A 24,377-nucleotide genomic window follows, 5' to 3' on the forward strand; every position below is an offset into this window, starting at 1 on the left:
ACTCACATGTGTAAATTAAGTTTGATACTTGTCATTTGTCACTAGTGTTTTATAAAGATGGTCAATAGGTTTAACACGAAAATTTGATGCCGTATGTTCCACTAAAGACAAAGTATCAAACTAGGGGATTTTTTTTAATGATATATACTTCTGGGTTTGTTAACAGGGCACATTATATGTCATTAGTGACTATGATATTTTAAGATGTTAGCTGTGAATGACTTGGAAATTTAGAATGAGTAAATATGCAGATGAATATATTTCAATTGTTACTCAAATCAGATTGCTAATTTACAGGGTATTTTGTTTATTACCTTTTGAAACCCATAAATATATTCATATGTGGCAAAAATATATTCATAGAAATAGAAAATTTAGGTAAATAATTGGAGCTTCAATATTGTCTTAGATTTTTTTTTACCAATTTGATTCCTGGTACTCCTTCCTAAACTAACAGATGGAGAATGATCCACAAAACTGAGCCAAATCAACCTAGGAAACTTGTCAAGAAATCAAACAGAGCATAGGCACACATTTAAATGAAAGTCCTAACATCTATCAAATATCAAATATCGTCAATCCAAATTGCATCTCCATCCATATGCGACGTCGTTCTCCGGTAATCGCGAGGAAAGCTCGAGCAATCTTCTCGTTTTCGGTGAGCTCTTTGTAAACTTTCACTTGTGACCGCAGGCTCATGCCTTCAATCTTTTCAACCTCTTGAAGAATTAGTTGCTCCATATCCAAGTCTAGCCTGCTCGATTTGCCTAATGCTGCCGCTACAGCTTCCATTCCATCTCTAATAAACTTCAATTCTTCGGTCACACTTTCATTCTCCATTTTTTTTCTTCTTGGAACTTCTCTTGGATGAATAAGCAGCTATCGACGATGATTCATGTTCTTCATGGACAGTGTTGTTGACGTTGTGTAATAGAGGTGTAACTTCTTCAGTTTCCATAGATTGTAATCGTTTCCGCGGTCCCACTGAATTACCCCTGTTGCTCGATCAGCTCCAAAAACTAAGTCCATTTTGTCGTATTGCCTAATAGACTTGTACCGAAGCTTAGATACACCCGGGTGTACCTACAATTTATCACATTTGTAAAGCCATTTATATTGTAATACTATATAATTAAACACTATAATTGTAATATTTAATACATCTTTGAGTAGAAATGCAACAAATTACCTTAATGTAAGTTTCCGATACGTCGGTTGGAGCTTCAATCATTTAAGTAGAATGGTTAAAACCGAATCCACTTGTCTTCAAGACATCTTTGGCCGAGGCAAAGTTACCATTCAAGGTCTTTATCCTATTTTTGACATGGTCCGCGTTGATTGTTTTCCCCACAAACGTATCCGACAGTATATATGCCACCGTAGCATATGCGGATCTAGCAAATGTTCCACCTATTTTCAGCTCTTTTTGCATTTGTTCCAACAACGACTCGATTAGCGTATCGTCCATATCATAAGACCAAATGACATTTTTTTAAAACTGAACCGAGCCCTTCATTGTCTACATAATCATCTTGTTCAATAATAAAAGATAATTCTAAAAATGGAAAAAATAATATGCATCGGAACAAAGTAATATACCATTTACTAGAGTTTGAGAACAAAGTAAATAATATATATAAAAAAGTATATGCAATAAAAAAACACATGGACATAACTAAAAATATTCATTCCACTCTATATAAAAACATGTATGCAATAAAAAACACGTGGACATAATTAAAAATATTCATTCCACACTCTATATAAAAACATGTATGCAATAAAAAAAACACATGGACATAACTAAAAATATTCATTCCACACAGACAGGTATTCTCTCTCTAAAAATCTCTCCATCTCTATATTCTTGCGATTGAGTAGAAGACCTATTTTCTTGGCTTTCAATCGGTGTGGAATTGAGCTCTGCATCGACTTCACCAATAAGCCGCTCATTGGGATCAATACCCATTAGATAATTGTGCAAAATACACCCCGCAAGCACAATATCACTTTGCGTATCAACTGAATAATACGGCTCGGTTCCACTCCCTAATGTTGGAAACCTTTTCTTAAGAACACCAAAACACCACTCAATTGCATTGCCTAGCCTTGCATGTCGAAGATTGAACAACTCTCGGTGATTCTGTGGTCCAAATACATCAAACTTATTAAGATGGTACCTTGTGCTTCTATATGGATGCAAGGAAACCAATTCTTAATGGAAACCCAGCATCCACTAAGAAATATTTACCTATATTGTTAGTTCAAATTTACATTTTGTTTTAATAAAAATCAGAATATTAGTGAGCGATATAAAAATCATTGTTTTACCTCGAGGCACAACTAATCTATCAGAATCTCTTGTTAATTACTTTACTGTTTTTATGTAATTCTAAATTTAAAACAATTAAAAATGAAAATAATTAAAATTAATTATAAATAAACAACGACACTACATAGTAATAAATTTAAAGACATGAAATTTAGACATTTTTCAAATCGCACGACTTAAAAAGTCCAAATTATCAAATGGCATTGCAAGTCGTTTCTAAAAGACTACTAAACTTGTTAAGTCACTAGAATAACAACTTTAAAAATGTCTACATTAATATTTTGAGACAATAAAAAAACTTTCTTAAGACGTTAAAAGATCGACTCTAAAAGAAATATTGAGTATTTTTTGTAAATGACTTTGTAACATCTACATAGATTTAATTTACTTACTTTTAAGTCATTTTATAAACGTCTCGAACATGTCAATGTTGAGATAAGTATTTTTATAAAATATTTTGATACGTGTTCTTTGATTTTTTATTCATTATAAAAAGCTCTATTTAATATTAGTGTAACAGAAAATCCACTCGATATTTGTGATGTTTTAAAAATGTCTTCTCAGTAAACTGTCTTTGGTCCTGCTAACCCAAAGAAATTAAATAGACATTGTTTGGAAATCAATAATAATTGCAGTTTAATGACAATATTGAACATTTGGATAGAACAACAATAAGAAAAACTCTAATTAGAGGCTCATTCTGATGGTCTCTCAAGTCTCAACTATATGACCTCAAAATCAACAAAACACGATGACTCTTTTTTCTCTCATCTTTCTCTATTTTGATGTGGATTTTGTTCATATTTTTGAAGTCGCTCGATTTATCATTCTAATTCAGATGCTCGGGCGTTTACATGTTTCAAGTTATCATTAAGCACAAAAATTAATCAAGTTGCCAAATTTCAACGAACATAAAAAAAATTATGGGGAATCGATATCGAGAGAAATTCGGTACATAACGTTGTAAGGTATGCGTGATTGGAAAAGGAAATAAATTGAACAGGAATTGACGATTGAGATTGGAGACTTTGATTCGGTCTATGTCTATGATTTCGAGCTCTCGAAAACCAATGAGAGTAAAAAACGTCGACAATTCAAGCCCAAACCACCGGTCCCAACTCCCAACGACCAGTACTTTCACGTACTCTTTTAGGTCATCCCTTACCTGAAAAAATTGAACATCAGGGCTTTTACAAATAGAAGGAGAGAATGAAATCTTATTCTCATTACTTTGCGATGTCAACATTCAATGTACTTATAGTCCTAATATTGGCTGCGTTTGGTTGAGATTAAAAAGCCCTGTTTTTGTTTTTAGAAAAAACTAAACTGTTTATCATGTGTTTGGCAAAACTGTTTTTACAAAAAACTTCAAAAGCGATTTTAGATTTTGTATACAAGATGGAAAAGTTAGGATTCTTAGCTTTTGGAAAAAGCGTTTTTAAGTTTGCTATACAAATTACTGTAATATCATCGTACAAAGTATTTCTAAGTCATCTGTACTTTGCCCAGTATGATATTCTAAATTCTATATCCCCTCGTAAATTGTGAGAATTTTTGTACCATAATACATAACTTTTTTCTTTGTCTCATCTTTTTATTTTCTATCAAAGAATGAAACTTGTTCAAAAATGATTTGTGAATTTTATTGGAATATCGTTAGTAGTTGGAGTCCAATAGTAGTTTGTCTTGTTACGTTATCTTTTTTCCTCTTTGATTTTTTTAAGAAAAAATATTATTCATATATATGCATAGAAATAAGCATATTAATAATAATTATTTAATTTTTATGAACATGTCTATTTTAATATTTTACTATAATATATTTATTTTACCAAACGTTAAATCAACTGTTTTTTATAAACAGTTTACCAAACACTTGTCAGTTTTGAAAGAAAAAAACACTTTTTTTAAAAACAAAGTTATGCCAAACGAGGCCAATATCGATGATACATGTGACGACCCGACTTTTCGGACCGTCTTACTTAACTTACTTTTTAAAACTTAAGAAAATTTGGGGTAAATTTTTTTTTTTAAACATAACTTAAAATATAAAGTTTGAAAACTCATAACCTAAAAAAAAAATTCATTTAAAACTTGATTAACGAAAACAACCAAAAAGTCGAAGTTGCATAATCGCAAATTAAAACCCAAAAATACCATAGTAAATAAATACCATAAATAAAGTCGTAACCTTTAACGGAATTGAAAAACATAACTTAAACCATGAAACTTAAAACCTTGGGTTTGGATTATTGAAAAACTGAAACCAAAGCGGAAGTCTCTTATTTTCGAAAACGGCAACCATAACCCAACCCTCTCGCTATCGCCGCCGCTGATCCACCCTCCTCACTTGCTCATATGTTGTTTACCTACAACACGGACGTATAAACATAGAGTGAGTTAACGCTCAGCGAGAATAACTATAACTCACAAAACATACGTAATAAAATAAAATGCATGAACCGGTTATTAGTATTTTAAATTTAACCGTGACATGAGATACCCTATTAAAAGTCTATCGTATTTTAGTTCGGGGGTCCCCTAGAGTAGCCGTACCGATTTCATTGTTCACTTTGGTAACGAACCATGGGGCTGCGACTTCCCATAGAACGCCCCGTCACATACATAAACATATGAGGAACTCTCTATGTGAGCCCGTAGTTCGGCTCGAGAAATTCCTCTAGTTACCTCCGTAGTTCGAGGCGGTACGACTCTCTTGCTTACTTAACTTATTAACCGTGTTTATTACGTTAAAATCATGAGCGACATAAGATAATAAACATACATGATAACATAGCTAGCAAGATAAGATGTGTTATAGATATTCTAATACACAGCATAAGATAACATAACTCACATATCGTCATACCATATCATACCAAGCACATTCCGAACAAATACACACACAAAAATTCACACAATACATAAATACTTCATATCACATAATACTTAGTATATTTTGGACTAATCCGTGTTGCAGTGAGATTATTCTCACCTGGATATCGGAATTACGATCGAAGACCGTCGACGGAAAATGATGCTCTTAATGACTCGGAACCTAAACGGAAAAGGTTGATTATTACTTATCAGGTAAGAAAATGATTTAATACATGACTTAGTCTCTGGAAATTTCAAAATTTCGGCTGAAGGTGTAAAATTACAAAAATACCCTTGGGGTCGATAAAATATTTTTTGAAAAATAAATCTATAAAAATTACTGTGAGAGCGAAATAATATTTGGAACACTTCATACTTCAGAGGCATGTACAAAATATGCTCAGATTATTTTTAAAAAAATAAAAAGTGTAAGAAAGCAATATTTAGTCTTTTAAAAACAAAAACTGTTTTGGAACGATTCTGCGCACCGTTTGGAATTTATTCCTAATATATTCTGTGGGAAACCAAAAATTCTAAAATTTGGAATAAAAACCGTAAACATATAGAACTAGGCCGTGTATAAAAATTAGGTCAAAAAGAATTTTGTAGATATATAAACAAGACGTTTTGTTGTAAAAAGATCAGGGTAAAAACTAGTCTGCGCACTGATCGTAATTAATTCATAAAATAATAATGATAACTCGAAAAATTCTGAAATTTAAACCACAATTAAATAACATGTGAAATTATATTCTGTAAAAAAAATTAGATTCAAAAACCGTTTGTAGCTATTTTAAAACGTGAAATTTTGACTCTGCTTAAAGCTGATTTCTAAACAGGAAATATTAAACCTAATTTTTCTTATGAAAAACGAAATAAAAGCATAAAAAAAATATAAAGGGATAGTATGAACTGAGCACGAAGAAAAATACCTTAAAAGAGATTGGAAAAACTTACTAACACTTGTTGAACCAAAAACCTAGAGATTAAGGTGACTATTTGGTGATTAGGGTTTTTATTTTTATTTTGGAAAAGAAGGAGGGATAGAGATAGAGAGAGCACTAGAGAGAAGAAGAGGGAGAGAGACTGGGAGCGTAAACCCTTTCTAACCCTAAACCTAATCTATTTATAAGGAGTTTGAACGTGATGAAAAAAATTCACTTATATTATATATTATTTTGCTAAAAAGAAAAAGCCCAAATCGGCAACAAAACAAAACCAAAACAAAATCGGTATCATATATCACGCCAACAACACCAGATGACTATGTATATACTTTATCTGATATATATATTATTTATTATAATGAGCAAATAACATAGTATCTATATTAGAATATCTTTTACGTAGAAAGGTAAATAACCACGTGCAAACCCAATATATTTCATAAGGATTATATATATATATATATATATATATATATATATATATATATATTATAGAGGATGTTTTTCACTAGAAACAAATAATGTTTCTTTTATGTATATATATATATATATATATATATATTCATATGTATAATTTTAAACGTATATCTATATTGCATTTTTTTTTTTTTTAAGAAATTACTCCTTATTATCTAAAACCTTCCAATGAAAGCATAAAAAAATTCCATAACTATATATATATATATATATATATATATATATATATATATATATATTTTTTTTTTTGCATCTAATTTTCTGGATTTCGCAATACCAATGCTAAAATCTAAATGAATTCACCTAGTCTGTATTGCTATGCTTTATTCATATAAGTGACAGTAAGTAAATAAACGACACAACACTTATATTAAAGAGATAAATGACAGTAACGAAATACGACATATCGTAATAAGTGCCAAAATCTACACTTACTATCTCTTTTGCGAAAATTTCAGAGGAAATTGGAAAGAAAATAGTGGAAAGAGATTGTACTACGAGATAGGGTTCGAAGGTTGGTACGACGAGATTTTCGGGTCAGAGGAGAAGTTTGTCAAAGTCTCGCGATCGTCCCTCCAAACCCAACATTGCAAAACCCTCTTCTTTTCCTAAATTCTAGTAGTAAATTTTTTTGGAAGCGTAGTTCAGCTGGTTGACCGTTGATTGAAGATTAGAGCTACTGATCAAATGGTGACGTTTCATATCGTAGAACGTTGTCGTTTTATACACCTTTGTGCTGATTATATACTGATCAATTCTTGAGTCTAATTGTTGTAACATTTTTGTCCTTCAACTTTGACGCTAGAAAGAGAGGATTTCATTTAAGGTCGATGGCCAGTTCCTCCACAATCACCAGAAACGTCCACCACATCGTCGGTGTTGATCTACAAATCGAACACCACAACTATACTTTGCCAAAGATTTCGGAGAAGCTTGTTGTTGCATACATGCCACGTCTCAACCTCGCAAAGCAATTAAAGGAGATGCTAGGGAGTGATTTTTAGTCTATTGGAAGCGAAAAGTAGGACTCTTATTGGTAACAAATATCTCTAATTAGTTACAATAAACAAATCAATTTCATTGGAAAATACATATGTTTTATGTCATTCACTACATGTTTATATAGAATTCTTCTTATGACAGTTTATTTCTGTTGCTTCAACTAAAAAAAAAACTCACTTCTTTATTAGTCTATTTTTGCTATTTAGAAAAATGGAAATTATGTTAAAAATACTCAATATTTAGACAAAACACTAATTATATACTCATTTTTTTTTTCTTGGACAAAAATACTCAAAGTTTAATTTAGTTACACGTAAATACTTTGCCGTTAAAATTTCTGTTTGAACTTAACAGTCCGAATAGTAACGGACCCACTATAACGTAACATATGATATTTTTGCCAAAGAAATTTTTTTTTTAGTATATAAGTAGTATTTTGATCAAACATCGAATATTATTGACACCATTTCCCTTTTAGAAAATTATGATTCAGTATTGACAAAAAAAAATGTTTGCGTAACTTCTTAATAATTGATAAAATACACTGCAGCGCCTTGTGACTCGAATATTATAGAGGATTTCATGACATAGTTAGAATTCAAATGCTTTTATCTTTTGACATTGATAAAAGATGACAGGTAGTATTCAACTTTTAGACAGATTCACTGTTGAAATACTTCGACTATTTCAAGTGAACTTTTAACGAAATTTGGTGACACTTATATATTAAAAGTTAAAGTAATTATGATTTATCCTTTTATTTAAATATAAATGGAATTGATTCTACTTAATTTATGTAAAAAAAATCTACTTAAATTTTTAATTACAAAATATTTTTGGTGATAGTTTCGGTTTTGACATGGATAATCTATAGAATTTGAACTCATAAAAACGATATGAACCTTTCTAAATTTTATTTTAAACAATTTGGATACTGTAAATATCTTTGTTGCTTTTCTTTAATTTATGAAACCAAAATGACTCACTATGATTGCATTGCACTACTTAAATAAATATTCTAATTAATTTTTTTTAATAAAACACGTGCTATACGCACGTGCCATAACCTAGTTATTATAAATTATTTTCTTTTTTCTTTTCTGTTATACCGTCTTTTTACTTATGGTAAAAACGACGCCTCAATTGCAAAAACGACGTTACAATATAAAAGAACAATTTAGTCAAATGCTAAAAATAAGCATGACTAAAACCAAGCGACAAGCGAATTTGGGACAAGCGACAAGCGAATTTGGGACAAGCGACAAGCGAATTTTCAACAAGCGACAAACGAATTTTCAACAAGCGACAAACGAATTTTCAACAAGCGACAAGCGACAAGCGAATTTTCAACAAGCGACAAGCGAATTTGTAACATGCGACAAGCGAATTTGAGACAAGCGACAAGCGAATTTGAGACAAGCGACAAGCGGATTTGCAACAAGCGACAAGCGGCATGTTTTCCCTATAAATAGCTCACTCACACAAATCAAAATGGGAGGTCATTCAAAACTCAGAAAAGTCATTCTCGACTCATAAATTCTCTCTGAACTTGAAAAGTTCTCTCTTAACTTGAAAAACTACGTCTCTATCTCACTAAAGAAACATTTCCTCTCTCTACCATCTAGAGACGAGATGAGACCCCCCACCTCTGCTAATGTTGAGCGTCGGAGCGCGCGTCGGGGGAAAACCCTCCGCGCCCCCTAGTTCATGTTTCTTGATTCTCAGATTGAAGAACACGAAGAACGTGAAGAACACGAAGGCCAACTATTGACGAGGAGCCGAAAACCACTTTCCGGCGAGGCAAGGACGACGAGAATAGAAGAACTTCACCACACCTGACCTATGTGCGGTCATAGGGTCCGACCCTAGATCGAACCACGGACGGTTCTGAATGCTAATCCAAAAAACGCGATTAACATTTTGGCGCTAGAAGGAGGGGTTCCCGAGAACAACCACGGGCTCTCCACCAGCAAACTCTTTTCCTCCGCGAAAAACTTTCAATACGACGAATATTGACCACAAAATTCATCGACAACACTCGGGCCCGGGCCCGCCAATCTCAAGAAAACAACAACCATCGAGACGAGGCTCACCCCGTGCCCGTTCCTGACGACCGAGACGCAACAATAGAGCGAATTGAGACAAGTCTCTTCCAACTTGCCGGCATTGTTGGAAGGATCGGAGGCCGCGGCACTGTCGTTGGAGACATCTTCAATGATCAAGACGAACGAGACGCGCCGGAGTATATCCCATTGGGACCCGAGATACAAGACTCGGAGCAAGGTCCAAACAACGACCCCAACCCTGAAGACGATAAAAATATTCCATATCGACGGCGACCGAGACTCCCTGACGGAATACAAAACAAGACCTGAAACGGTTACGACCGAGACGATTCGACCGGGCACAAACAAAGAAACCTTTGACAAAGTCATCGGCTAGACTACTTAATCAAGCCTTGAAAACAAGGTCCACGACAACGACCATTGTAGCTCAACACCTCATTGGCTTCGTGATCATTGTCGCTCAACGCCACCTTGGTTCGCAACTCTTGTCGCTCAACTGCCTATTTGGCTCACGACCCTAGTCGCTAAACGCTTCCCTGGAAATTCGAACATACGACCCTGGATAACTAAGGTGGGATCGACCCTGAGTGGCATAATGACTCCGACCCGATATGGCTCGGACTAGTCCTAAGAAGGGCGAAGCCCCGACCTCAAGGGGTATGAGCGAGCCTAGCCCAAAAAGGCACAGACCCTGGCCGTAAGTAGTTGAGTCATCATGCTACTCGGAGTTCGTTTCACTAAAACTTCCGGCAGTTCAGAAAATATTCGATCCCAAGAGAGACCGTCACAAAATCTACATTGAGGAGTGCAATGCCCCATACCACTAGTGGCCCGAGTTAGTCCCGAGCAAAGCCCGCCTTACGAGGCATGGTCTCCCGAGACCCTGATCTTCCGAGATCGAGCACAGCCACGAAAGGGACTTACTCAGCCATAAGAAGTTTGGGTCGTTGCATTACTCAACATAGGTTTTTCTTGGGTCCATCAGCCTTACGAGGCCACGTCCCACGGGACCCAATCCTACGGGATCAAGCCTTACGAGGCCACGTCCCACGGGACCCAATCCTACGGGATCAAGCCTTACGAGGCCACGTCCCACGGGACCCAATCCTACGGGATCAAGCCTTACGAGGCCAGGTCCCAAGGGACCCAATCCTACGGGATCAAGCCTTACGAGGCCACGTCCCACGAGACCCAATCCTACGGGATCAAGCCTTACGAGGCCACGTCCCACGGGACCCAATCCTACGGGATCAAGCCTTACAAGGCCATATCCCACGAGATACAATCTCATGGGATTAGCCTTAGAGGCCACGTCCCACGAGACTTAATCCTACGGGATCAACCCCACGGGGTTAGCCTCACGAGGCCACGTGCGACAGGACTCAGTCATACGGGATCAACCCCACGGAGTTAGCCTTACGAGTCCACGTCCCACGAGACTCAATCCTACAGGATTAGTCTTATGGGCCATGTCTCACGGGACTTAAATTCTGCAAAGTCAAGTCCCATGAGACGTACCGCTACAAGATACGTATCTAATTAATAAGACCAAACGGTCCAAAAATATCAACGACGAAGCTCTCGGGGAATTCAAATTAAATTTCTCACACGACAAGTCGCTCAAGAAACTGGGGGGTTAATGTTATACCGTCTTTTTACTTATGGTAAAAACGACGCCTCAATTGCAAAAACGACGTTACAATATAAAAGGACAATTTAGTCAAATGCTAAAAATAAGCATGACTAAAACCAAGCGACAAGCGAATTTGGGACAAGCGACAAGCGAATTTGGAACAAGCGATAAGCGACAAGCGAATTTGGGACAAGCGACAAGCGACAAGCGAATTTTCAACAAGCGACAAGCGAATTTGGGACAAGCGACAAGCGAATTTTCAACAAGCGACAAGCGAATTTGGGACAAGCGACAAGCGAATTTTCAACAAGCGACAAGCGAATTTGGGACAAGCGACAAGCGAATTTTCAACAAGCGACAAGCGAATTTGTAACACGTGACAAGCGAATTTGAGACAAGCGACAAGCGAATTTGAGATAAGCGACAAGCGGATTTGCAACAAGCGACAAGCGGCATGTTTTCCCTATAAATAGCTCACTCACACAAATCAAAATGGGAGGTCATTCAAAACTCAGAAAAGTCATTCTCGACTCATAAATTCTCTCTGAACTTGAAAAGTTCTCTCTTAACTTGAAAAACTACGTCTCTCTCTCTCACTAAAGAAACATTTCCTCTCTCTACCCTCTAGAGACGAGATGAGACCCCTCACCTCTGCTAATGTTGAGCGTCGGAGCGCGTGTCGAGGGAAAACCCTCCGCGCCCCCTAGTTCATGTTTCTTGATTCTCAGATTGAAGAACACGAAGAACGTGAAGAACACGAAGGCCAACTATTGACGAAGTGACGAAGAGCCGAAAACCACTTTACGGCGAGGCAAGGACGACGAGAATAGAAGAACTTCACCACACCTGACCTATGTGCGGTCATAGAGTCCGACCCTAGATCGAACCACGGACGGTTCTGAATGCTAATCCAAAAAACGCGATTAACATTTTCCGTATCAAAGCCAAAGTTATTTTAGATTTAGTTATTAGGAGTTTCTTTTCTTTACGAGCCCGCACTCAAAAGCCCCAAATCGCCAGAATCAAACCCTAACCCTTCCAAATCTCATTTCTCTCTCGATCTCCTCTACCACCATCAATGGCGGATCCTTGCAGACCCGTCATAGTAGAAGACTTTCAGGTGCGACTAGTCGCACCTGATAATCAAGAGGATTATCAGGTGCGGACTTTCGGGTGCGACTTTGTCGCATCTAAAGTCGCACCTGAAAGTACTTTCAGGTGTGACTTTTGCACTTTCAGGTGCGAAAAAAGTCGCAACTGATGCTATATTTTGTACTAGTGAGCCACTCCGAACGGCTATCCGTACCCGGCGACGGGGCTACCGCAGAACTACGACTACGACCAGTCGGCGTTTCTCCGCCGCGTGATGATCGCGTTCCTTGTAATCTCCGCCTCCGTCGTCTTCATCGTCGGGCTCGTCCTGCGCTCCGCCCCGTCTCCCGAATTCTCCCTCGAATCCGTCTCATGTTGGATTATCGGACTTAACCACCGTTGCTATGATCTGGCCCCGAATAAGCTTTAGCTGTCCAAACAATAACCACCGATGCTATGATCTGGCCCTGAATATTAGATTTGAAGAACCTGAAGAAGGACGTGATGATGGAATGCACATCATGGTGGCGGCGAAAGTCTTGTCCCTGAGGAATTTGGGTTATTCCGATCCTTATTAGGAGAAAAAGGCGACATGGTGTTGGTATTGAAGTTTGGGTGACCTGAATAAGTTTTGGTCGGACACGAAAAGCCCGATGTGCGACAATCTGATTTTCCAGGTCTTGGTTACGGGTATTCGGATTGAGCCAATGAACGGGGGTGTACGTTCGAATTTTCGCCCCAGGTTTTCACTTTCCCTCTTGGTGTTTTATGTATAATACACGAGCTATAACTTATTTTGAATTTGTGTGCTCCTGATTATGCATACAATTTTCTATAACTGAAATTGGTCGTACTACTAAACCCTTTGCTGGCGAGAATAAGAGAGAGAAGTCATTCACTTTATGAAGAAACACATAGGGAAGTAAGGCCTAGTAGGAATTAAAATCAATGTGAACAAGGATAGACTTGAATGGCCTTTCACCAATCGGATTGTGGGATCATATCTAGAACACTTTAATAAGGTTGTGGCCGATCATCAATAAGGTTATTGATATCATATCTTGGTTAAGTACGGGATGCTGACTTGATCCTACTTTTAGATTTATCTATATATAAATCTAGGATTGATATGCCACATTAATGCCATGCCACATTAATCTAGGATTGATCTATATATACAGGATTTTTTGTTTTTTTTTTTTTTTTTTTTTTTGAAATGTGAGAATGCATGAGGAACAGATTGATACAACTCAAGTTAGTCCGAAAATAACGTTCTACTGTGATGAAGTAATGCATATATGTGCTTCTCAGCATGTAACTGTTATATATGAGTTATTGTTGATTAGTAATATATGAGTTATTGTTGATTAGTAATTTTTTAAAGGGCATTGTAGTTTAATAGCCAACCAAAATATTAATGTTTTGGAAATAGCCAACGTTTGCAAATTTTTGGAAAAATAGCCAAACAGCTTATGTGGCATAAGTGATAGCTAATAAAAATTAGGAGTATTTACATGAATGTCTCTTGAACTCCTGCACGTGTAACCCGATACCCTTTGTACTTGAAAACCATACATAACAAACCTTAAAAACTTGCATTGTATCAATTGTAATCCTTCCGTCAAAAATCTGATTACGGTGTTAAAAAATTAAGGATAAAATAATATTTTTCTTTTCCTTTTTTTTATTAATTTATTTTTTGTATTATTATGTTTAAAAACTGAAAACTAAAAATCTATCTCTCTCTCTCTCTCTCTCTCTCTCTCTCTATGTTTGTAGCCGTCGGGCCGGAACAACCTGCGAGCTCGCCCGACAACCCCCTCCGCATCGCGTAGAGCTCTGTGTCGTAGCTCCGCGTCACCATCGAAGTCGTCACCTTGGAATCAGCCAGCCTCACCTCTTCTCTACCATCGTATCGCAGCCAGCCCATCAGCCTCGCCTCTTCTTTGCCTTCGTGTCATAGCCATCCTCGCCTCTTCTCTGTCCCCACTTCACACCTCGTCTCTGCCTTCGCGTCGTAGCCAGCCCCGTAGGGAGTCCCGAAGCCTCGCGTAACGCCTTCGACCTCATCACTCCAGAGCACCCGAGTCTTCAAATCTTCATACACAAATTTTTTTTCTTCCAAAAAGCCAGATGAACGGTGAAAGAAAAGTGATTCAAATCGGGGCGGAGGTCGTCGCTGAGCTAGCTGAGGTAGGAAGAGGTAATCGACGATTATGAGCGGTGGTGGGCAATTGTTAAAACAATTGAAAAAGCCAAAATTGAACCCTAATTCGAAAAGCCCTAATTTGATATTTCAAACCACACCCAATTACGGTGATATTTCAAATGATCCGTAATCAGATTTTTGACGGAAGGACTACAATTGATGCAATGCAGGTTTTTAAGGTTTGTTATGTATGGTTTTCAAGTACAAGGGGCATCGGGTTACACGTGCAGGAGTTCAAAGGGCATTCATATAAATACTCCTAAAAATTACTTCTATGACTGTAGCTTTTTAAATTCGTTACTTTCTCTCTCCTGATTTTGAGTACGAAGACCAAAGACAACGGAGAGGGAGTTGATGACAACAACTTGCACACACTTGTATGTATTACTTAGCTCTCAGGTGTATGTAATATGTATGACACTTATGGACTTTGGGCTTTTTTTTAAACAACAGAATATACTTTTATTAATTTTGATCCGGAAAATCACCGGTCACTTCGTCGATAACACAAGAAGAACATTCGAGAATCCAACATACATTTGTTTGAAACAAAATGGGAGCAAGCGTGTGGACACCTGAGCGAGCAAGCGCGTGGACCGTAATGACAGGTGCCACCACCAAGCTCGGAAAGTAAGCACATAATATCTTCAACACCTGTATTAATGGAGAGAGGGATAGCTTCGACAGTTGATCACCACCATCAATCTGCTACGTCCCTGCGGGTGTGATTGAGACGCCATGTGTTCTCGCAAACTGGAGAGCGTCACGCAGTGCTAAAGTCTTAGCAGTAAAAGGATTGTAAATCTCCGTGGAGGAGCTATAGTAGACGCCAACAATCTTTCCTTGATAATTTTGAATCACGCGTACCCTTGTCGTCACGCGGAATAGCTGCGCAACTGTTTAGCTTGTAACAGCCCTACATCGGAGGGGACCATCTCTGCTAGACATCAATTGTGAGGTGGTCTGTGGCGTTCAGACCCGTGCATTATGAATTTCTGCAAGCCATAACGAGGTAGAATCTTAGATGAAAATTGGATCAGGGGCAGCCCCGCCATGGACAGCCTGATTACGAGCTTTCCACACCAGATTTCACTGTCAGACGAAGACACAAACCTCCATATCTTGAAAACCACATCTAATAGTGTCTATGAGGCATACGACTGAAGGAGACGCTCTTTGATTGGTGATGGATACTTTGCGAACACAGGGACAATATATAAAAGCGAACATGAGGAAAATGAATAAAAGCATAGATTGTTGACTCGTATGCTCCACAAAATACGCAACTACGAGAGCATTTGATACCACGGAGGGCCAGAGCGAAGAAAGACGGGAGACTATCATGGAGGTGACGTCACATATGTATCTGTATCATGAGGCTATGTCCGAAGCTACGGCAACATGATATCCGGATTTGACGTTGTAGTGCCCAGAAGTGTCGTAGTGCCAAAGGAGTCGGTCCCGAGTTGAATGAAGACCAAGAGGAATACGTAGGATCTCTAGACTGTCTATACTCCAAAACGTCTCATTAAATAATTCTGCACACCACGCTCTAGTTTCTGGATCAATAAGCATGGCCACTTTCAAGTTTTGGAACCTCGGTGAAGGACTGTGATTGGAAGAAAGATGGCTACCGCGGTAACCATCGGTTGTTGAAGGCGCAAACCTTCTTGCCATCTCGTATACTCCATCTACAGCCTTTAACAAGGAGGTCACGACCCCACATGATAGAGTGCCACAAGAAAGACACCGCACCTTTGAGCTTGGCATTAATGAAAGAGCCATCACAGTGGTATTTGGACTCGAGCACTCGGGCAGCAAGTGAATCCGAATTGGAAATGAGCCTTCGTCCCTGCTTCACCAACATAACCTGATTGAAGTGGCATAATTTCTTGAACCCGAGCCGGCCTAGGGTTTTGAGCTTACACAGGAGGTCCCAAGCTTTCCAATGGACTTTACGTTTGTCCGGATAACCACCCCACCTGAAGCGTAACATAAGACGTTCCATATATTGACATAGAGAGACTGGGAGCCGAAATACACTCATCGAGTAGGTTGGCATGGCCAACGCTACTCCTTGATTAGAGTGCCTTTACCTTTTTGAGAGAAAAGTCTACCTTTCCATATGGAAAGCCTAGACCAATCTTTATCTCGGATGGAGCGGAAGACTTGCTTCTTATTTCTCCCAATCAAGTGAGGGAGTCCAAGATACATACCATGCTTATTCGTGGCTGAACTCTTCTGAAGAATGGCTCAGAGAGGTGCATGCTGGTCCGCCTCGATGTTCGGGCTGAAGGATATCGAGGATCAAATACGGAGATAACGGGCAAACTTGTGGAATGCCTCGCCGCGATAGAGCCATTAATGGAGAACGAAAAAGTTGGGGAGGAAATACATCCCAAGATAACCCGCTGCCATCTCTCTGGGAAACCCAAACTGCTCATCATGGATTAGACAAACCCAATTCGATATGGTCAAGCCTTGTTCATGTTGAGTTTTACACTTTCCCAACCCCTTATTCCCATTTTCTTTCATGGATAATGAATGCATGAGCTCAAAAGAAACGATGATATTTTATGTGATCAATTGATTATGGATGAAAGCGCTCTGGGTGGGTGAAATAATCGAATCCAAAAAATGTTTAAGCTGATTAGCGAGTGTTTCTGTAATGATTTTATATACCACGGTGCACAATCTAATCAGTATAAACTCAGTAATATTTGGTTGGATTACTTACCTTAGGGATCATGATAATCATTTTCTTGTTGAAATCAGCGACTGAGACTCCATCATTCAAGACTACAAGGCAAACATGTGATACTTGCGCCCCCACAATATGCCATAGTTTATGAAAGAAAGCACAATGGAAGCCATTTGGACCTAGTGCTTTGTCCGCTCTCGTTGAAAAACTGCGACTTTAATCTCCTTCTCAGTGAATGGTTTATCCATCTCGTGCCCTGCCGAATCCGAGAGGCTGTGCTCAATAGATGTGATAAAAGGCTCGAATTCGGCAGCTCTGGGGGAAGAACTGGTGAAGATGTTGTGGAAATAGGACTCTACAATGCTTGTCATCTATGCGTGAGTTTTGCGGAGCTCACAGAATTGTCCAAAAGGCCACCAATGGAGTTCTTCTTCTTACGGTTCGTCACCTTTTGCGTAGAAGAATTTGATATTGGCATCGCCTGTCTTTAGCCACTCAACCTAGCATCTTTGATGCAATAGTGTTCCTAGATGATGAGAAGTTTTGTGAGTAAATTTTTTATATTCGGAATTCGATGAACTTTTCTATCAGATCTATCAGCGCTACGAAGAGAGTCGAGTAAGGTTGCGTCTTCTTAATGTGCCGTGGAATATTTTCAACCTTATCCCGAGCCCACCAACGAAGGGTAGAAACACAGTCCTCAAGACAACGAGCTACCAAAGGGGGGGACCTGTCATGATTAAAGGAATCCCACTGAGTTTTGACAATATTTGCACACTCATCTTCATTGAGCCACCAAGTTTCAAACTGGAAGGCTCTTTCCTTGTTAGCCCTCGGAACTGAGGACGAGTTTAGGATGACTTAGATTACCTGATGATTGGATCCCCAGTAGTCGAGTTAAGGACGAATGCATGAGCTCAAGCCAATCCCACGTGATGTTCGCGAATGTTAGTCATCCCGCTGCGGCCATTATCCCACGTGATGCGTTCTCTTGAGAAGGGAAGATCCTAAAGGCTATACTCATCGAGACACTCTCGGATATTGGTCATGCCTTTTCGAGTACGCTCTGATCCTCTTATCTAATCCCAAAGCTAGAGAATTTTGTTGAAATCTCCTAGACAACAACATGGTAATGATGACATCTTTGAGAGATGTCTAATCAATTCCCATGAGTGTTTCCTTTCGCTTATCTCCGGGTTTCAACTAATCCCACTTATGCGCCATGTCCGTTGCATCAGGCCAACCACCATAGCACCGATGTGGCCTTTCGAGAAGCTAGTCACTGAAACCGTCCAATCTACTTGCCACAAGAGAATTTGATATGATCCTCCGAGCAAGAAAACAAAGGTCGTTTAAAGCTTTAATTCCAAACTCAAGGGCTGAAGACTTCAATGGAGAATTTCATGGTTTAAGCCAAGACGAATGGCAAAAGTAGAAAGCTTGGCATGGATTGAATGCACCTTTGGAGTCAAAATGATTATCTTATCAATGGGAGAAGACATTTTGAAGTAAAATCATTATTGCCTTGATTAGATTCCAAAATGGAGTGACTATTATGTTATCATCATTATTTCAGTTCTATTTAATGGCTTTTAATGGCCTGAAACTGAAAGGTTACTATTATTGTGTGTTTTAATTATTTTAGTGGGTTTAAATGGTTTTTAATTCTGATTTTGTTTGATGGTTGTTAGTGGGTTTTAATGTGTGATAATGTGATCTGATTACTTATGGGTTCTTAATCATGGTTTAATAGTTGTTAGTGGATTTTAATGTGTGAGTTTTAGTTTTCCTAGCATGAAGGGATGTTTCATGCTTATAAATACTTCTTCATTTTAATGAGAGAAAAAATTCAGATTTTGATAAAAAAAAAAAAATGGGAGTCTTCACTTGAGTTTATATGAACTTTTATTGAACTTATCAAGACGAGTCTTGTGACGTTCAAACTGACTTATAAATATGTCTTTTATATCTGATCGTGGCGTCATTCAATCCCCGAATCATCAAACGAGCCTTCACCATCGATTGTGGCATCTTCATTATTCCAAGGTTTTGCGTCTCTCTACGCGTTAGGTCGCAAAGTCATCAAACTTATGGAGAAAACGATCCATCAAAATTGAAACAGGTTTCAGTCCACTCAAAGCCTCTAAATCGATCTGATACTAATATGAAAAACCAAGAGTCAAGCCCACTTGTAATAAGATTTTTTCTTCATCTTCAGTTTTTTGCTGTTTGATTGTAGCATCTTTAATTGATTTTATGACACTAAACAACTGAATTTCATGTGTGTAAAATCAGCCTAAACCAAACCCTTATACTTCATCCGTTCATCTTCTCTTAAACCATGAAATTTTAATTCTTGAACTCTTAAATTCAGAATGGGCTCAATTAAATGTCTTTGTTTTGTTGCTTCTCGGACATCCATCATTTTCTATAATAGATTATTTTTTGCTAGAAATCTTCTATAATAACTTATAGTCTTCTTGATACTCATTTTGTAAAGTGAAATTTGTTGTAACTAGCCAAGTTTGTCATTCTTATTGGGGGAATAGCCCAAGTTTCATTTTATTAAGCAAATAGCCCATATTTTCGGCTCAGACCATAATGCCATTGGTAAATTCGCGAATTGGTTAATTTAATTAACCTACTGGAGTGAGTTAGGTTAATTAATTAACTTATTGGTTGAATATTAGTTTAGGTTCTGATTTTTTTGTGAGTAAAGTTAATTTACTAAATGATTGAATTCGGAATTAGGTTAATTAATTGAATGCTTTGAATATCAATTGACTTAAGTTATGATTTTTGTAAATTTTTTGTGAATTTCAAATCCTTCACGAATCAGTTAATTAATTAACCTAACTCACTCCAGTAGGTTAATTAAATTAACCGATTCGCGAATTTACAAAGTGCCTCTCCTCAATCCCCTCCATCGCCACCGATTTCCTCTCCGGCGCCGATTCCTCTCCCCTCGCCGATTTCCGAGTCAATCTGGTTCGTTCCGGTGAGGTTGAGCATCGCCGCCGCCGAAGCTCGACGGAATCGACGCCGTCTATGGCGGATCTTGACGGCGTCTATGGCGGATCTCGCCGGCGACGTGTTAGGGATCAGCAACGAGGATGGACGACGATCGGTGACGACGCGGCGGCGTGAAATGGATCGGCGGCGATCGGCGGCGTGAAATGGATCGGTGGCGTGAAATGGGCGAAGACGAGAACGAGTTTAGGTTTAGGTTTTGGGAAAATTGAGTTTTGCTCTTATATATGAGGGTAATTTAGGTAGTGAAATATTAATTGGGCTATTCACTTAATTTATTCAAACTTTGGCTATTATCCTAATATTGGTGGGTTGATTGGGTTAGTATGCTCACTCTCCCTATATATATGATGTTGTATATTGAGTGAGTCTATATATGAATTTTGTTACATTTAATAAAATTAAATTTTATATTTACCATAGAAACGAATGATTTACTCAATGGCTAATATGATTTACTGTCCACGATTGTTCACGAAAATAATTAGTAAATCGTATTTACTGTTAGATTAACTAGTCATCATCTCTGATACTTTTCCTGGTTAATCTGTAAATGTACCTAATAAGATTTACAGTCGTTGGTTAATAAGATTTACTGTTGTTCTTGTTACGGTTAATAATATTTACTGTTGTTTTTGTTACGGTAAATAAGATTTACTGTTGTTCTTGTTACGGTAAATAAGATTAAATGTTGTTCTTGTAACGGTAAAAATAAGATTTACTATTGTTCTTGTTACGGTAAATAAGATTTACTTTTGTTCTTGTACGGTAATTAAGATTTACTGTTGTTCTTGTTACGGAAAATAAGATTTACTGTTGTTCTTGTAACGGTAAATAATATTTACTATTGTTCTTGTTACGGTAAATAAGATTTACTTTTGTTCTTGTACGGTAAATAAGATTTACTGTTATTCTTGTTACGACAAATAAGATTTACAGTAGTTTTTTTGTTATTGTTAGTTAGATTTTACTAATTTTTTTGTTATGGATGATATTATTTACTATGATAGTTAATAATATTAACCTAAGGGTATTATTGGAATATTGAACTGTTATCATGATAAATTGGCTATTTTCCTAAATATGTTAATAGTTGGTCTATAATTTTAAAGTAGGGGTGTTGTTTTGGCTAGTTGTTTAGCCGGCCCTTATTAAAGTGATAAGCTGAGGTAAATTATAGTTGTCTTAGGTCAATAATACCATTTTTTTCAATTCATAAATATTTTTGAATTTTCGAAAACAATGTTAGTTTTTAGCTCTTTCCACACATAGCGCTTTAAATTATATAATAAAGCTTGATAAAACAAAATATGATAAGATTATCTATTACGAAACGGGGGAAGAATAATAAACAATATGGATATGATGAATAATGTGACGGTGAATGTGGTAGAGGAGGCGACTAGAGATGGTTGTGACGATGAATGATAATCAATTGTTGTTTGTAGATGATAAAAACATAATTGTTAAAGCAAGTTTAGAAAACACACGTATAAAAGTCGGTGTAAATCAAAATTTAATAGTTGGATTTTGGAAAATGTGAGCACAAGAATCTTTCAAATTGGAACTTTAGGTTCATTACTTTTAATTGATTACCATATAAGAATGGTTTATTAAAATACAAAAACAGATCAAGGTGGTCAAACTTTTGGTCCAGGCCCACCAAACATAACAAGATGGCTATAAAATAAAGTTTTACCATAGTCGTGAGCCTTATAGAGGCCCTCATCATCGTTCATGGTGATGGTACTAACTTGATCCATAAAATGACGAGCCTCATTAACCGTTGTTATAAGGCTAAAAGCGTCTTTCCCCATATCCTCACTTGGAAAGACACCGGATCCCATCTCTGGACCGCTTTCACCCGCCGTGGTCTTAGCTTCACCGCCCCATTCAACGTAAGTAGCAAAGTCATTGAAGCCATCGAATACCTCTCGTGGCCAAAAACCAATTTCTTCGTCATTTTTTTGCAGTGCAAACCGCCATGTTCTAGTAGCTTGGTCCTGAAAAAACCGTAACATGAGAAATACATGTAGTCATAATAAAAACAAAGCAATTGCGAGATATTCATATCGGTTGTAAAATATATCAAGTAAATTATATTTTTTTTAAGGAAAATGAATCTTTCAAAATATATATTCGCAAAATCCTGGAAATATATAATTATTTCAAACAAAAAGAAAAGATATATGGCAAAATTCTTATAATTGTAACTGCTAATTGATTAATCAGCTTACTCTATATAACTAAAAATTATAAAAAAAATATAACTCAATATTATAATGAGTGAAATTTCTTACATTATAAACATAAAAGTAGTCATGAAAACCCTTTCCACCGCGCTTAGAAACAGGTATCAACATTATACCAAGCGGAAAATTAGGGTTGGTTTGAACAAAACTTCCGCACAGTGAATCATAACAAGATGAAGATGTAGTCTGCAAGGGGAGAAAGATCAACGTATATAACTATAATATTAATATAATAAATTAATCAAGTCAGAGGAAGGATTACCTTAGTGTATACATATACACGACTTCGATTATCATATCGCATAGGGTTTACCTGGAGAACAAGAGAGAAGTGTTGGCAGTGAGAGCATAATACACAATAATTGAAAAACAAGCATTTTAACACGTATCTACTAATTTTTTATATTGATCTTGTACCGCTTTAATTTTCTAAAAATATCCAACAAATGAACAAATTTAAAGACACATAATTTTTAATATAGGAAGACATGAAAAAGATAAATAGTTAAATATTTAAAAAAATAATTAAAATTTTCTTTGTGTATCTAAAAGTTCGTATATTATATAGACTTTGTAGTCGGGTACATATACAAATTTAAATAAAAAATAGCATGATAAATAATTCCAAATGGAAAGATGTTGTACATACAGAAGTAGTCTCACCGTCCATCCAACTTCGATGCTTTCACGACTATTTCCTAAAGCCATTAATCCTGAGCTGTATTGAGTGGGAGATACTTTAGAACCATAAACGGACATTGATGTTTTAGCTCCATAAAACTTCGTATGAATTAGAGAGTTTGTCCTGACCACAGCTCTCTGATATTTTATTAAATATACAACAATTTATAAATATACAGATTTTTATATATTTGTAATATAACATTTGAAGACTTGTGAATTTACGACATACGTAAGTTTTTCCACCATCTACTAATTTGTGGTACTTTTGTTTGGAATTACTATTTCCATTACTTGTCCTCCGAATCGGCACTGTTCCTGTAGGACATCCTCCATCCGGTAGCCCGATGATCCCGGCTGAGTTGTGCATCTCATTACTAGTCGAAAATAACTTTGAAGGCATATGATCAGATGTATTATTTTCAGTAACATCATAAGCATAATTAATCTATTTTAAAACTAAAATCATTAATACTTAACAAACCTGGTAGTGATATGTGTGGTTTTTCAGCAAAGGGTTACTGAAAGCCGGTTGTTCGAAAAAGTTCACGCAATCGTACAGATCTCCAAAATACTAGTTGTACATAAGCTATTATTTTTAGTACAAAGTGGTACATAATACAATAAACTTACCAAAAAAAAAACATAAACATAAATACCTCTAAAGTTTTGACCGGTGGCTTATTCAAAAATTTGGATTTTTTATGGATTCCAAACCCTTCTTTCAATGTTGATTTCATGTGACGTTTATCACACTTTACACATATGAACGAACACAGTCCGAAAGCAAGAACTAACAACATCATCTTGATTCCCATCGTTAATTTGCAATACACCTGCATAACTTCACAATAATTTTTTTTTTCTGAAATTAAAAAAAAAAGATAAAAAAGAAAAAGAGACATATTTTAAAGAGGTTGAATATACCTTCTTGGACTACACCAATGGGGTTACGAATCAATGAGAGTTGTTTAAGAGAATATGCATCCAATAATATATATATATATATATATATAGAGAGAGAGAGAGAGAGAGAGAGAGAGAGAGAGAGTGAGTGAGTGAGTGCATATGTGCACAG

The 24,377-nt window shown here is 37.0% G+C and overlaps 1 protein-coding gene across 1 annotated transcript; it reads right to left on the reverse strand.

The window, feature by feature from the left end:
- Positions 1–21,967: 21,967 nt before the first annotated feature.
- On the reverse strand, positions 21,968–24,117 carry LOC149381504 (protein neprosin-like). The gene is made up of 7 exons (XM_089601371.1): positions 23,959–24,117; positions 23,784–23,873; positions 23,532–23,690; positions 23,282–23,437; positions 22,881–22,931; positions 22,667–22,804; positions 21,968–22,369 (listed from the first exon to the last, which is right to left on the reverse strand). Exons 1-7 carry the CDS (start codon positions 24,115–24,117, stop codon positions 22,007–22,009), a joined length of 1,116 nt encoding a protein of 371 aa, XP_089457497.1. The 3' UTR covers positions 21,968–22,006.
- Between the last annotated feature and the right edge of the window lie 260 nt (positions 24,118–24,377).

This window comes from Urtica dioica, chromosome 11 (genome assembly GCF_054948205.1).
Source record: "Urtica dioica subsp. dioica isolate 48M chromosome 11, U.dioica_male_clone48M_v1_H2, whole genome shotgun sequence".
Classification (NCBI taxonomy): domain Eukaryota; kingdom Viridiplantae; phylum Streptophyta; class Magnoliopsida; order Rosales; family Urticaceae; genus Urtica; species Urtica dioica.

Coding starts and splice junctions, on each gene's coding strand:
- LOC149381504 (XM_089601371.1), bottom strand. CDS start 24,117: ATGGGAATCAAGATGATGTTGTTAGTTCTTGCTTTCGGACTGTGTTCG. Junction 23,438..23,531: donor TAGATGGTGGAAAAACTTAC/GTATGTCGTAAA, acceptor ATAAAATATCAG/AGAGCTGTGGTCAGGACAAA. Junction 22,805..22,880: donor GTGTATATGTATACACTAAG/GTAATCCTTCCT, acceptor CTCCCCTTGCAG/ACTACATCTTCATCTTGTTA.